At 35.9% G+C, this 16,703-nt stretch overlaps 1 protein-coding gene across 1 annotated transcript; it reads right to left on the minus strand.

Annotated features, from left to right (window-relative positions):
• Positions 1-4,747: 4,747 nt before the first annotated feature.
• LOC140873693 (uncharacterized) lies at positions 4,748-6,774 on the minus strand. Its single transcript, XM_073276898.1, has 2 exons — positions 5,161-6,774; positions 4,748-5,080 (listed from the first exon to the last, which is right to left on the minus strand). The coding sequence occupies exons 1-2, from the start codon at positions 6,772-6,774 to the stop codon at positions 4,748-4,750; spliced, it is 1,947 nt and encodes a 648-aa protein (XP_073132999.1).
• Between the last annotated feature and the right edge of the window lie 9,929 nt (positions 6,775-16,703).

Consider the following 16,703-nt stretch of genomic DNA (forward strand, 5'->3'; position numbering starts at 1 on the left):
TTTGCTTGATCAATCGCATCAGCAAAAGTATTCGGTCTCCCCGTGTTCACCAAAGTAAACACATCAGAATTCAGTCCATTAATGAACTGATCAGCCATTGCCTCTTCACTATCAGCAACATGTGGAGCAAAGCGTAGCAAGGTAGAAAACTTTGCAACATATTCTTCAACATTTAAATTCCCCTGGTTCAGATTGGCAAATTCAGCACCCTTGTCTTTGCGATAAGATACTGGAAAGAAACGTTGGTAAAACTCAGTTTTGAAGACTTTCCAGGTGATCACTGTACCTCGATGCTCCAAGGCTTTCTTGGTTGTAAACCACCAACTCTTTGCAACTACATGCAATTGATGGCCTATTAGTCTGACTCTCCGTTCATCACTGTAATCAAGAGAATCAAACAGCATTTCTATATCATCAAGCCAACTCTCACAAGCTACTGAATTTTCCGTCCCTTTCAAAATCAGCGGTTTAAAAGGCTGAAACCGTTTCAACAGTATTTCCATAGGTGAAGCTGTAACATTCATCAAATCATCGGATAAAATGACTTGTTCTATTCTCGGTGCTTCTGGTGTTTGTGGCACTGTCGGGGCTACATTCACCTGTTCTGAAAATGTTTGTGTTTCATTTTCCTGTTCAGGCTAAGGATCTGCCACTGTCTGTCTAGTAGCTGGTCGTCCTGGTTGTCGAGACATATCTGATTATCAACATGGTTAGGATACCATAATCATTAAATCTATCTCAGTCCTCCTCTGATCATCTTACCTCTGATCAAGAATCAGTTCTGATTCAATCTTAAATAAATAATCAAGGTAAGAATACCAAAACATGCTTCCAATCCAATTCAGATAGTCGGGTAACATGTCATAAACCATATAACACATGCTTGAATCATGTCAGATATTCCAAGAAACATGTGTCTTTAACCATCATATCATACTTTCAAATAAAATAAATACAACATCATATAAGTAAATACTTGAAAGTAAACCATGCTAGCATTTACAACATATAATTCAATTATGTAAATAAATCTCAGCATGATCAAATAAGTAAGCAGGGAATAAGACTCGATCTACCCCACTCACTATCTATCTTAGTCCAGAATTTTCTTGCTTTGATACCACCTATTGTGAGGATCCGAGTACTAATCTCTCATTTCAATACAATTAACCAAATAATCATAATAATTAGTCAAGCATCAAAGACTAAATAAAATAAACAAAAATTTTTTTTTTAAAATAGAGCACCTCGCTCGATCAGTGAAAAACACCCGATCGAGCGAGCCCTGAAGCCAACTTCTCGGGTTGGGAATATTTTGGCCTCGCTCGATTGGTTAATCTTCACCGATCGAGCGAGCCCAAAATACTCAACTCTCTGCCTCAGAAATAAGGGCCTCGCTCGATCGGTCAATCTTCACCGATCGAGCGGGCTCAATGTGCAGAAAATAAACAGAAGATCTTTTGCTGTCAAAGGTGAGTCCCTTACATTCTTTTCCATTTAGCATCATCTCATGTATAATCTATACATAATCATAGGCTAACATGCATTATAACATGATATAGTTAAAGAGGAACAAGATCACCATATACTAGAATAAAGTCTCATACTAGAATCATGAGGCTACAACATGTTGTCTTAAGAATTTACAATCATCATTTATATCCTATGAACATCAACAACACAACAACATGATAGACAATAAGTCTTGGTAATAGTAGCTACAACATAATCATGCTTCTAGTGTTTACACTAAATATTGACAGCACAATGAACATCTAAACTCGGATCTCCACTCTAACTCTCAATCTCTGTTCTTCATGCTCGCTTCTGTCCTGATCCCGAACTACCTATTGTCATGCACACATACAAACACAACAACAGCCGGATATCTCCGGTGAGAAATACATTTCCCAGTATAAGCAACATATAACATGCTATCAAGTTCAAGTGTAATTACTATCATAATTAATTCATAAAGATATTCATGAACCACAATACATGCTATAATTCAAAGCATATAACAAAGGCATGCTATAAATCAAAGCGTAGCACAAAAACATGCTATATTCAAAGCATAACATATTCAGCCACACAAAGTCATCTATCAAATCTAAGTAGTGTCTTAGTCTTGACTCTACTTTTGTTTTTGTATGACTTCTTGATCTTGACTCTTAGTCTTAACTCTAGACCAAGACTTGACTATTTTCTCAACACTCATCTAGGGATCCCGGTTTGAATAAGAACGCAACAAATCTCCCACCTACTCTCCCATTTGAGGTGGCGGTACATTCTTATTCCCAAACTTTGGTCCACTATATCGATCTTCGGTCATAGGAGTCGATCTACTCCTACGCATATCGATACAAGTCCAAACATTCGGTAATTTGGCACATCTGCCTTCCTAAGACATAGCACATCCTCCTTCAACTCTTTAAGATCTAGTGGCTTATCAAGATGCAACCAATTCTAGAAGCATTAATCTAAGCCACCTACAAGAGACAAGCTAATCTAGCAAGGAAAGGAAATAGACTTATCTATCTATGCCATCATCTATCTCATACAATTCATTTATCAATTAAACAATCAAGAACATATATCTATGGACTTGAAAATAAATCAATTCCAACAAGAAACAAATAAGTATGTGGTTTAGGGAAACTCAAGTCAATCTAACTCGAGTTATATATCTCATGGTTCGATGTTGGTTTATACCTTTCTTGTCTTGGTTTCAAGCTCTTCAAGGCTATCAAAATCTGCTCCCAAATTTGGTCAAGCCATACAACATAACCTTGTATAAAAAATCTGCTCAAACACTACTTGATTTTCAAGGCTCAACTTCATAAATCTTGGCCCCATTCGATCCCGGTTCGAAGCTGAAGGTTCGAGTTCGATCCCCCTTGTTTACAAACTGAAAACACAACATAATTGCCAATGAAATATCAACTCCAATCCATGTCAATAGCAGCTCACATATAAACAAGCAAAACAACTTCAAATCAAAAGTTCGACGGCATATCGATATAATTCGGCAATCCGAAACCCAACTATATCAAATCTCACAATATATACACATATATCAGCTGCATATCAACTCAAAACCATCATATCAGCAAGCATATAAGTCGACTAGTGGCTGAGAAAGCATAAGAACTGATCCAACAACCATTCTTCAACCCAACTTAAATATAATCAAGGAATAAAACTCCACAACATCAAGTCATAACCACATCTGATCTCTGCCATTTTCGAATTCATAATCCATAATGAACTAAGAGAAAACTTACATCAAATCGAAGATCTTCTTGCAAGGATTCCAGAACATCTTTCGGAATCAAAATCGGATAACCGAATCAAAAGATATGGCGATTTGAAACTGAAACACCAAGAAGGAAAGGAAGATATCGGTTTTCTGTTCTAAGTGTTCTTCAAATTTCTGAATTCCTTAACAACTCACACGTATACATGCTGAGTAATAACTCACAATTCTGATAACTCATTCCTATTTGCAATTTAGCTCCTCAAATCTTCAAAAATTGCAATTTGGTCATCAGCTTCTCATTTCATTCAATTTCAATCCTAAATAGTTTAAGAATATTAGAATTTAATTCAAAACTCCAAAATTATCAAATTAAATATACTCAGATTAAAATTAATTAATTTCGGATTAAATCAAATAATCCTGGGCCTTACAGTGGTGAAGCTTCGTCTTCACTTTCGTCCTGATTATCGTTGTCCAAATGTATTTCTTGAAATAGATCTGAGAGTTGATGAGTATTAGTTGTAACATCAATAGTAAGATCTTCAACAAAAATAACATGGATTGATTCCTCAACATTTAGAGTTCTTTTGTTGAAAACTCTGTAAGTTTTACTGATTGAGAAATACCCTAGAAAAATACCCTCATCTGACTTTGCATCAAATGCGGTCAGATAATTTTTTCCATTGTTGTGAATGAAGCATTTACTCCCGAAGATCCTAAAGTATGATACATTTGGTTGTCTGCCATTCCAGATCTCATATGGGGTTTTAAAAAGTTTCTTGCATATCATTGATCTGTTCTGAGTGTAGCAAGCAGTGTTCACAACTTCTGCCCAAAATTTTTGAGAAATCTTGGAGTCAACTAACATGGTTCTCGCAGCTTCTTTAAGAGTACGATTTCTCCTTTCTGCAACACCATTTTTTTGTGGTGTTCTAGCTGCTGAGAATTCATGTTTGATTCCATAATGCTCTAGAAATGAAGATAAAGTATGATTGACAAATTCAGTTCCTCTATCACTTCTGATTCTGTCAATATTACTTGATCTTCGTTAAAAAATCTTTTAAAGATTTTTATGAGTTGAGAAGTAGTTTGATCTTTAGATTTCAAGAAAATAACCCAGGTAAAACGTGAGTAATCATCAATGATGACAAGTGTATACTTCATTTCCCCTAAGCTTGTTACTGGGATTGGACCAAATAAGTCCATATGTAACAGTTCTAAGCATCGGAAAGATGAGTTATAACCCTTGTTTTTAAAAGATGATCTAACTTGCTTCCCAAATTGACAAGCTGAGCAGACTTTGTCTTTTGAAAAATCAATTTTGGGCAGTCCTGTTACTAGCTCGAGCTTACTCAGACTGGCAATTGGTTTGAAGTTAAGATGATTCAGTCGCTTGTGCCAAATCCAGTTGCGCTTAGAATTGGAGGCTACTAGGCAAACTGGTTTGCTAGACTGAATATTCCAGCATACTTTATAAGTATTTCCATATCAATTTCCTGTCAAAATAATGTTACCAGAGACATCCTTAATAATGCAATTTAACTTTTGAAATTCAACAGAGTGCCCATAGTCACACATTTGACTAATGCTGAGTAAGTTATATTTGAGAGTTTCAACCAATAGGACATCTTCAATAATAATGTTGTCGTGGATAATCTTACCCTTACCCACGGTTTTACCCTTTGAGTTGTCACCAAAGGTGATAATGGGATCATTGAATTCAACAAGCTCAGATAATAGCTCATCATTTTCAGTCATGTGTCTCGAGCATCCACTGTCTAGGTACCATGATTCTTCTTCCCTTTTATTGATACCTGCTTCCTGCATTCACAAAGTTGAATAACTTTTGGTACCCATATCTATTTGGGTCCACGAGGGATTAATCCTTTAGGAACCCAAACCTGAAATACTTTAACCAGTTTGCCAATTTGTGTGTTCCTATAGGTATGCACTAAGTTAGATGCTCTAGATAGTGGAGTGTAATGTGCTTGTGAAACTATATGTTGTTTGCCTTTTCCAATATCCTTGATATTTCTATATCGCTTTTGAACGGGATGTTGATTATGGTAATGACCCCTATTTCCTCTCATGAGATTAGGTTGAGATGCATTAGTCTGTTCAGGACTTTTAACAATCTCTGCCTTAGATTCATGAGGATTGAAGCCAAAACCAAATCTTCTTCTGTTCATCTGCTCTATTTGTTGCCAAGTCATCAGAATAGGTTTTTCATCTTCATGTTCCCTAACTGATCGTACAAATTTTATGTATTTACCTTTGCACATATTCAGTTTAGGTAGAGTGCTTGATTCACCAGTTTCCACTGGCTTACCAAATCCAAGACCAGTTTTGTCATGGGTTGGTCTTTGTGAATCATTCATTTCTATCAACAGTCTCGAAGATTTATTCCATGATTTTATTATTTCATCCATATTATGTTTTTCGATTGTAAGATTCTTGATATCGATCTTGAGCTGTTCATTCTCAGTTCGGAGCTCAGCAATATCTGTTTCAAGACAGCTTATCTCAACTAATTGTTTAAAGGAGAGTTCAGTTGAGTTGTCTTGCAGATCCTTTTGCTTGGCTCTAACTTCATTGAATGCTAAGGACAGTTGATGATATTCATTTACCATATCATGAAGAGCTTTGATTAGTTCTTCTCTGGTAAATTCCTCAGGACTAAAATCAAATACCTGTTCACTGGTGGATGGAGATTCATGATCATTTGCCATAAGACATTTGACTTCTTCTTCATCATCACTTGAGCTAGAGGAACCATTTGATTCCTCTGAGTCACTGTCTGTTTCTGCCCACTTGGTCTTGTTGTCCTTTGCAACCAATGCTTCATGCTTCTGTCTTGAGGTATGTCTGTCATTCCTTGAACTTTTCCTTTTGTCAAAGTTCTTTGGTTTGGGGCAATCGGCAATGAAATGTCCTGTTTTTCCACAGTTGAAACAACTTCTTGGTTCTTCAACTGAATCCTTCTTTTGGAAACTTCTTCTGTGTGATCCTTCTTGGTTTCTTCTGATAAATTTGCCAAATTTCTTTACAAACAAGGACATGGCATTACTGCTCAGTTGTTCTGCTGACTTTTCTGTTTTGGCCGGTGACTCAATTTTTACTGCAGTCAAGGCCTTGGTCAATTGTGAGGTATACTGATCTTCCTCTCGAGTTTGTAACTTGAATTCATATGCTTTTAGATCTGCAAACAGGTCATGCAGTTCTAATTTGTTCAGGTCTTTCGATTCTCTCATGGTCATTGTCTTCACATCCCATTCTTTAGGAAGGCCTCGAATTACTTTGAGAATGACTTCCCTGTTGGGATATGTTTTGCCCAATCCGTTGAGCTCAATAACAATGCTACTTACTCTTTCATCAAACTCTGCCATTGATTCTCCTGGTCTCATTTTGATGTTGTCAAATTTTTGAGTAGCTACAGATAGCTTGTTTTCCTTTGTTTGTTCATTTCCTTCACAAAGTTGGATCAATTTTCCCAAATCTCTTTTCCAGTCTTGCATGTCTTGATTTTGCTAAAGGTATTCTTGTCAAGAGTCTTATACAAGATATCCTTAGCCACATTGTCCAGATTTGCCTTTTTTTTTGTCCTCCGCAGTCCATTCGATTCTAGGTTTCTCAATGTATTGTGGAGCACCTCCAAAGAGGGCTACAGCAGTATTGACCTTTGTGATCTCAAGAGGTCCATCAGTGATAACAAACCACATGTCATCGTCTAGTGCTGATAGATGTGCTTGCATGCAAATTTTCCAGTCATCAAAATCTTCCTTTGAGAACATAGGAATTTTGCTGAATGAAGTCATTTTGTTCAAGTGTTTTAAGAATAAGATAATAACCTGTCTCTGATACCACTTGATAGGATCGGTTGAAAGTCTAGAGGGGGGTGAATATACTTTCAAGCAGTTTTTAGCTAAGTACAATGGAACTCGATCGATTTAAGAATGAGTTCAAGGTTTATCTTAGTGTCAAATGTAGTTTGGCAAATAGAATGTGTGCGCAAAGATGTCAAGCTACAGATTTAAAACACTTGGTGTAAATCAGTTTAGGAGTATGAAGTATGAGGATGAATGGTAAACTGAAATGACACAAGAAATTGTTTATGGATGTTCGGAGATTTCAAATACTCCTACGTCACCCTTACTTCCACCTCGGAAGGATTCACTAGAAGACTTTGATTTATACAAGCAATTTGCACAAACCCAATCCGATTTAGGACTTAACACTGCCTAAATAAGAAATCCTAGTATATCACCTTGGTTTCAGTACTAGACTGATTTTACAGTAGAGTAAATACAACTCGAAATCTTTTAGCACAAAGATCGACCCTTCAATGGTCAGAATGATGCTTATCAATGTGTGAGCTTTCGAGTTTCTTGATCAAGTCTTGAGCGTAAGATGTTTTTGAAATTCTTGCAGTGGCAGTGTGTCAACTCTTGAACTTTGATCAAGATCCCTATTTATAAGCTTTGGTTTGCAACGGTCATAATTTCAAAATGTTCTTCAGATAGGATTCAAATTATTCCCGTTGGATTTGTCACTATCATCAACGATCTCTGATGCTGACATTCTCTTAGTATCGCGGCACTACATTCTGCAGATGTGTCAGAGTACGGACTATCTTTATCTGTAAATACATTTGCACAATCAGTTGAGCAATGGTACACTTAACATGACTGTTGATAGATTCAGTTTAGTAGGGTAAACTGCTTTATTCTCTGAGATGATCAGTTGAGTAAAGATGTACTGATGAATTCAGTTTAGCAAGGTAAACTGAGTTTTAGTCGAGGTAGACTGAATCTTTCTTTGCATTTCAGTTTAGTGCTGACATCATCATTTCTTGAATATCAGTTTATAGTTTGGCTTTCTTTTATAAATACCAAAACTAAATTTCCCAACACAATCAACTTTGTATTTTTTTGTTGTGTGTGTTAGGTTCAAAATAGAATCTGGAAATAGGTCTTGCAACCTTTTATTTTTGAGTAGTTGTAAGCGCACGAATCAGTTGTTTGTGATTATAATTTTTCGTGGTTGTAGTTTGATAGATGTATTTGTGAGGCTTGGTAAGAAACGTGTTGAGATTAGTCCAAAATCTATGATTCTACAATACTTAACTCCACAACGCAAGATGTACGTTACTTTAAACGACGACGATGATGTCCTAAATATGATTCATCTTCATATGTGTATGAATCTGACCATGATTAAATTGAGGGCAGAGAGTAAAAACGAGCATTTCAGCAGCCTAAATTTTGGGAGATAAAATATATTAGATTTCTCTTCATATTGTATTCTGATTTTTTTTAAAATTTTACATCTAGTAAGTTGAAATTGTGCAAAATATGAAAATATTATAGTATTATAATATAAATACATTTCTCTTGTAGATTATTGTTTCATAAAGACTAATATATATTTGAACGCATATTTAGCAGAAGTGCACATGATATGAATTATTTGACAATACTAATATTATTTACATCCAATATTTTTAATTGTGTATGTTAATCACTTATTTGTGTCGCACTTAACAAGTTTATATCAAATTGGTAAGGGATGATGAAGAAGACAGACAATCAAATAGTGGTAATGAAGCCGATCAAGCCTCGTTGTGCAATACACTAGATGCTTGAATTAATTGTATACGTGGTGTAGATCTAACATTCAAGGATGCTACTGAATTTAGAAGATGTGTTAAAAATTATGTTATTGCTACAAGACGATCATTTTTGTAGAGAAAGAATGGTAGCGAAAAAATCATTGCAACTTGTAGTGAAAAGAGTTGTGGATGGAGAATTTATGCATCTAAATATAAAGCAGACAATTTATGTTTTCGGAGACTTGGTTTGACTTAATGTCATGTTGCTTAATTATGGTCGGTTGCATTATATTCCTATAAGTTCTCAATAATATAAAATGAGTTGTGATTGTTGTTTGTGCTAAACTTGTATCGGTTGACAATTTGTTGTTGTGTTTCTGATCCATGTTAAGTAGTTGAATGTTTATTTTGTTTAGTGTTGTATGTTTGTGGAAAGTTTGATATTGCATGTGTGAACTTTTTTTTTATTTGGTTGAAGTGAAGTTTCAGATCATACATATCGATTTGGAACTCAGATTTGAGTACATAATTATCTGTATTGGGTACAATATGTGCAAATATAAGTAAAAATATTAAAATATTTGGTATACTTTGAAGAAAAAAATGATGGGTTGAGGAGACAAATTTGGCTTTCATATGTTAAATTTCTTTAGATTTGGTTTAAGTGGTGTCTGTAATCGTACATATTAATTTTGAACACATTTATTAGAACACAATTTGCTTTATTGGGTGTCATATTTAAATTTATAACTACAGATAGGGGAAAAAATACCGAAATATCGAAAAACCGTACCGAAAAAATTACCGAAATTACCAAAAAAATCGATATATCGAAAATTTCGGTATGGTAAAATTTTTTTTTCGGTATACCGGTATATACCAAAAAAAAAATTTTAAAAAAATATATATAGTGATGGTACTATATCATGGTATACTTTCTTCTGTTGTATTAGTGAAATATTGTATCTCATATAGATTCATCTCTATTAAATTTCTTTTGCTCATGATATCTTGAAGTTTTTGGATGTCTATTGACCATGATTTTGTACCTGGACATTATCACACTATAACTTCATCTGGAAAAGCAATTGCATTCCTTATCTTGGAAAATATGGACTCACTCTACATTGTGCTCAATCGACGACATATTGTACTCAATCCATGTGGCCGGTGTGCTCGATTAAACAACTAATGTACTCAATATGATCCATTGTGTACCTCATAATTTCTCTAATAGTCACTCGCAAAATTTGATATTAGCTTGATCAATTATTTGAATCCGTATGTTGGAACTTACTTTGCAACAAGATCTTTTATATTTTAGATGTTGGTGTATATCACATCAAGTGATGGTACTATATCATGGTATACTTTCTTCTGTTGTATTAGTGAAATATTGTATCTCATATAGATTCATCTCTATTAAATTTCTTTTGTCCATGATATCTTGAAGTTTTTGGATGTCTACTGACCATGATTTTGTACCTGGACACACACTATAACTTCATCCGGAAAAGCAATTGTGTTCCTTATCTTGTACAATATGGACTCACTCTACATTGTGCTCAATCGACGGCATATTGTACTCAATCCATGTGTCCGATGTGCTCGATTAAACAACTAATGTACTCAATATGATCCATTGTATACTCCATAATTTTTCTAATAGTCACTCACAAAATATGATATTAGCTCGATCAATTATTTGAATCTGTATGCTGGAACTTACCTTGCAACAAGATCTTTTACATTTTAGATGTTGGTGTATATCACATCAAGTGATGGTACTATATCATGGTATACTTTCTTCTGCAGTTTAGTGAAATATTGTATCTCATATAGATTCATCTCTATTAAAGTTCATGTGTCCATGATATCTTGAAGTTTTTGGATGTCTACTGACTATGATTTATACCTCAACATTATCACACTATAATTTCATTCGAAAAAGCAATTTTTTTCTTTATCTTAGTTAATATGGACTCACTCTACATTGTTCTCGATCGACAACATATTATACTCAATGCATGTGTACGATGTGCTTGATTTAACAACTAACGTAGTCTATTTGATCTTTTTTGTACCTCGACATTATCACACTATAACTTCATTCGTAAAGAAATTGTGTTCCTTAACTGTTAATATGGCCGCACTCTACATTGTGCTCGATCGACCACAATTTGTACTCAATGTATGTGTACGGTGTGCTCGCTTTAACAACTAATGTTTTCAATTTGTTCTTTTTTGTACCTCGACATTATCACACTATAACTTCATCCGGAAAAACAATTGTGTTTCTTATCTTGATAATATGGATTCATTGTACATTGTGCTCGATCGACGACATATTGTACTCAATCCATGTGTACGATGTGCTCGATTTAAAAACTACAGTACTCAGTATGATCCATTTTGTACCTCGACATTATCACACTAAAACTTCTTTCGAAAAATCAATTGTGTTCCTTATCTTGGTTAATATGGACTCACTCTACATTGTTCTCGATTGACGACATATTGTACTCAATGCATGTGTACGATGTGCTCGATTTGAAAACGAGCATGGTTAAGATGACTCACTCTAAGTTGTGCTAGATCGACGAAATATTGTACTCCATATATATGAACACGATGCTCGATTTATAAACTACTATATGGTTGATTAAGGTACATATGCTACTTTATTAAGAACAATATCAAAAATATCGAGTATACTTGCAAATTAATTGAATACAAAATCAATAATATGTGGTATTACGTATAATAGAAGCTGATATAGCCAAAATTTTAAATTATACCACAACACATGTGACGACCCGGTTCTTAATCTCTCAAATTCACAAAATTAATCCAAGATCATGAATTAAAGATAAGCAAACACCAAGCATTCAAAGCTGGAATTTTTTTTTTTTTAATAGGCTGAAATGCGCCGCTCGGGCGCACCCTGTTGGTGTCAAAACTGTAGCCAACTGCCCTGGCTGCGCTCGGGCTGCTGTTTTCTGCAGCTCGGGCGCGGCCCTGGGCAGTTTCCTGCCCACAAAACGCAGCTCAAAACCAGCTCTAAAACTTGCTGTTAAACTTGAACCTTTGATCTACTAAAACATGCACAAAGTAAGAATCAAGTTCTAAACATGTTGTATCAACTCCCAAAAGCATCATCATGGTATATAAATCATATCAAGTCAACAACATATATATACATTAACAACTCAAGGCAAGAGTAGAACATCCATTTCAAGTGTTTGTACAAGATCAACTATCAACACTTTAACTAAAGTTCAAGTCTACTAATTCAAAGCCTCAACTCTTATTCTAAACATATAAGACAGCAACTTCAATTCTATACCGGATCATCACGCTAATCTCTCATCCCTTGTTCTTCAATTCCGCTTTTGCCCGGATCCACTTCCGCCTATCGTCATGACACATACAACACAACAAATAGCCGGATAACTCCGGTGAGAAATATATTTCCCAGTAAAAGCAACTAAACATGCAATACAAATCATATATTAAACTCATGATATAAAAGTAAATACGATGCATGTTTTAAAACAAGGTTCATCTCTTATCTCGTCGGTTGGGATCCCGAGAAGTAGACATCATAACTAATCCACCGACTCTCCCGATCGAGGTGGGGCTACTTATCTCACTTCTCTAGACTTTGAAGCCATCATATATGCAAATCAGACGCTAGGCTAAAACAACCACCCAAGGCCATACATATACGATTCCTCAAATTGTCTATTCGAACGTTTCCGTTCATTTCAAAATCAAGGAATAAGTCTTCAAGATGAATGCAACATATATCATCATCAAAGCATTCATACCATCAAAACTTATTCAACAACTCAAAGGAAAGCACATAAGAGCAATTAAGCAAATAAGTATGTGATTTAGGGGAACTCGATACAAACCATCTCGAGTTGTAATCCCAATCAAATAGTAGTCCACTTTTACCTTTCAAATGTGAAGTGTAGGATGTCTTCTAACTGTTCAAAGCTGTACAAGATGACCAATATAAGCCTTGACTCAATTCTGCTCAAAACCATACAACTTGAATGTAGAATAGTCTCAAACCTTGTTCCTTCTTCTATCGATTTCGAAGTTAAGATCAATGAATTGAAATGTCCTGTTCAAGCACTGAAACGATAGCATAACAATCAAGGAATCATCAGCTAATAGTTCAGCAACTTCGGAATCCAAAAAAACAATAGCAAATCACTTCAAATCAATAGTTTGACGGCATATCGGTGTCACTTCGGCGATTCCGAACATATCAAGAACAACATCAGCTATATACAATTCAAAACCAGCATAATCCTCAACATATCAACAGTTATTCAATCGAATCATAGCTGGAATTCATAAGAACATGATATACAAATCAATCTTCAACTCAACTTCAAGATTATCAAAGATAGAAGCTCAACAACATCAAATCAATACCAGTTTCTGATCCCTGTCATTTTTGAACTGTCAAACATTGATGAACAAAGAAGAAACTTACATCAAATCGAAGGTCGTCTTGCGAGAATTCCAGAACATTTTTCGGAATTGAAATCGGATATCCGTAGCTCAAGATATATGAATTTGAAGGTAAAGATGAAGCTTGGAATCTCTGCTCTCGGTTCTTCCTTTCTTGTTCTCTGAAAATTCCTTGATAAGTCTGATGGAAATAGTGAATCACACGTACATAACAATTTTCCATAACAAGTGTCCATATAATTTTTGGATTTTGCACTTTAGCCCCCTCAACTATTCAAAAATTGCAATTCAATCCTCAATTTCTCAATTCATTCAATTTCAATCCTAAATAATTTAAGAATATTAGAATTTAAATCAAAACTCTAAATATTCCCAAATTAAATATTCTCGGATCAAAATTAAATAATTCTGGGCGTTACAATTCTCCCTCACTAAGACACGATTTCGTCCTCGAAATCTGAAGTAATATCAACAGATCATATATCAAATATCAGTTAACAGAAAACTAAAGAAGACTCACATCATTGGAACATCTCACGAAATCTTTGCTTCATATCAGATTCAGTCTCCCAAGTCGCTTTTTCAATACCATGACGACTCCACTGGACTTTCACAAGTGGAATAGTCTTCGTTCGTAGTTGCTTCTCTTTTCGATCAAGAATCTGAATTGGCTTTTCAAAATAACTCAAAGTCTCGTTGAGTTCAGCCTCATCAGATTGAAGCACATGAGATTCATCAGCAAGATATTTACGAAGCATCGATACATGAAAGACATCATGTATTCCAGATAACGATGGAGGAAGAGCTAATCGATAGGCAAGATTGCCTATTTTCTCCAGAATTTCATAAGGACCGATGTAGCGTGGAGACAATTTCCCTCGCTTGCCAAATCTAACTGTGCCTCTGAACGGAGAAATCTTCAAAAATACACGATCCCCCTATTCAAAAGACAATGGTCGACGTCGAATGTTGGCATATTTCGTATGTCTATCTTGAGCTGTCTTCATTCGTTTCTGAATAAGCTTCACCTGGTCATTCATATCACGTATCATATCAGGACCAGTATCAGGTACTTCAGAAATATCATCCCAATACAAAGGAGATCGACATTTTCTTCCGTATAAAGCTTCAAAAGGAGTCATTCCTATACTCGATTGATAGCTGTTGTTGTACGAGAATTCACAAAGAGGTAGTGATTCTTGCCAACTAGTGCCAAAATCAAGCACTACAGCTCTCAACATGTCCTCCAATGTCTGAATAGTACGCTCAGACTGTCCGTCAGTCTGTGGATGATAAGCTGTGATCAAATGTAACTGAGTACCTAAAGCACTTTTCAAACTATGCCAGAAATGTGATGTGAATCGAGGATCACGATCTGATACAATAGATTTCGGCACTCCGTGCAATCTGACAACTTCACGGATATAAATTTCTGCCATCTGGTCGTGTCTATACATCATACGATATGAAATAAAACACGCTGATTTCGTCAATCTGTCAATAATCACCCAGATAGCATCACAACCTCTAGAAGATCGAGGTAATCTAGTCACAAAATCCATGGAAATATGATCCCATTTCCATTCAGGTACAGACAAACTCTGTAACAAACCAGGCGGTCTCTTTCTCTCAGCCTTCACCTGTTGGCAATTCAAACATCGAGCTACAAAATTAGTGATATTAGTCTTCATTTGCTTCCACCAATAATGAGCTTTCAGATCGTTATACATCTTCCTACCACCAGGATGAATACTGTAACGACTACAATGCGCCTCTTTCAGTAGTTGTTGACGTACATCAGAAATATCAGGCACTACAAGGCGATTGTGAACGTATAGAAGATCATCTTGAACCCGATATTCAGATACATGCCCTGATCGGACTTTCTCAATCGAGTTCTGCACATTCTGATCAATTTTCTAAGCATCTCCAATTCTTACCAATAAAGCTGGTTCAACTTGCATTTGATAGAGTCGTAATGGCTGATAGTTTGTATCAAATACTAATCCAGATAAAAAGCAATTTTCAATCAAATTCGATACACCAATCGTCGATAAGGATAAAGAACATACCTTTCGACTCAATGCATCAGCTGCTGCATTCGATTTTCCTGGATAATATTTAATCTCGCAGTCAAAATCTTTCAGCAAATCAAGCCATCTCCGCTGTCTCATATTTAACTCTGACTGAGAAAACAGATATTTCAGACTCTTGTGATCCGAATAGATTTCAAACTGTTCCCCGTACAGATAATGTCGCCAAATCTTCAAAGCAAATACAATGGCGGCCAATTCAAGATCATGAATCGGATATCTGGTTTCGTGAGGCTTCAATTGTCTCGAGGCATAAGCAATCACATGACCTCGCTGCATTAAAACACAACCTAAACCTCGGTGAGATGCATCACAATAAACAGTGAAACCACCAGTACCTGAAGGAATCGTCAAGACTGGTGCACTGGTCAATCGTTTCTTCAACTCCAGAAAACTGGATTCACAAGCATCAGACCAGACAAATGGAGTATTCTTCTGAGTCAACTGAGTAATCGGCTTTGCAATACTGGAAAAATCTTTAATAAATCGACGATAATACCCAGCCAATCCCATAAAACTCCGGATCTCAGGAACAGATGTTGGTCTCGACCAACTGATCACTGCTTCGACTTTACTTGGATCCACAGAAATACCATTTCCAGATATAATATGTCCAAGAAAGACAACCTGTTTCAGCCAAAACTCGCATTTCGACAGTTTAGCATACAGTTTCTCGGCTCTTAAAGTTTTCAATACTGTTCTCAGATGTTCAGCATGATCAATCAAATTCTTTGAATATATCAGAATATCATCAATAAAAATAATCACGAAGTCATCGAGATACTTCTGAAACACACGGTTCATCAAAGCCATAAACACAGCTGGAGCATTTGTCAAACCAAACGGCATAACTATAAACTCATAATGGTCATACCTGGTTCTGAACGCAGTCTTAGGAATATCAGAATCCCTAACTCTCAGCTGATGGTATCCAGATCTCAGATCGATCTTGGAATACACAGAAGAACCCTGCAACTGATCAAATAAATCATCAATACGAGGCAAAGGGTATTTGTTCTTTACCGTTGCCGGTAGTCAATACACAGTCTCATTGAACCGTCCTTCTTTTTAACAAACAGTACTGGAGCTCCCCAAGGAGAAACACTGGGTCGAATGTATCCCGTGGCCAGTAAATCTTCTAACTGTTCCTTCAATTCTTTTAGTTCAACTGGTGCCATTCGATAAGGTGCTTTCGAAATCGGTGCAGTTCCTGGCATCAGTTCTATGCATCAGTTCTATGCTGAAATCAATCTCT

The sequence above is a fragment of the Henckelia pumila genome, unplaced genomic scaffold (genome assembly GCF_033568475.1).
Source record: "Henckelia pumila isolate YLH828 unplaced genomic scaffold, ASM3356847v2 CTG_80:::fragment_1, whole genome shotgun sequence".
In the NCBI taxonomy this organism is placed as follows: domain Eukaryota; kingdom Viridiplantae; phylum Streptophyta; class Magnoliopsida; order Lamiales; family Gesneriaceae; genus Henckelia; species Henckelia pumila.

Coding starts and splice junctions, on each gene's coding strand:
- LOC140873693 (XM_073276898.1), bottom strand. CDS start 6,774: ATGCAAGACTGGAAAAGAGATTTGGGAAAATTGATCCAACTTTGTGAA. Junction 5,081..5,160: donor AACTGGTTAAAGTATTTCAG/GTTTGGGTTCCT, acceptor TTGTGAATGCAG/GAAGCAGGTATCAATAAAAG.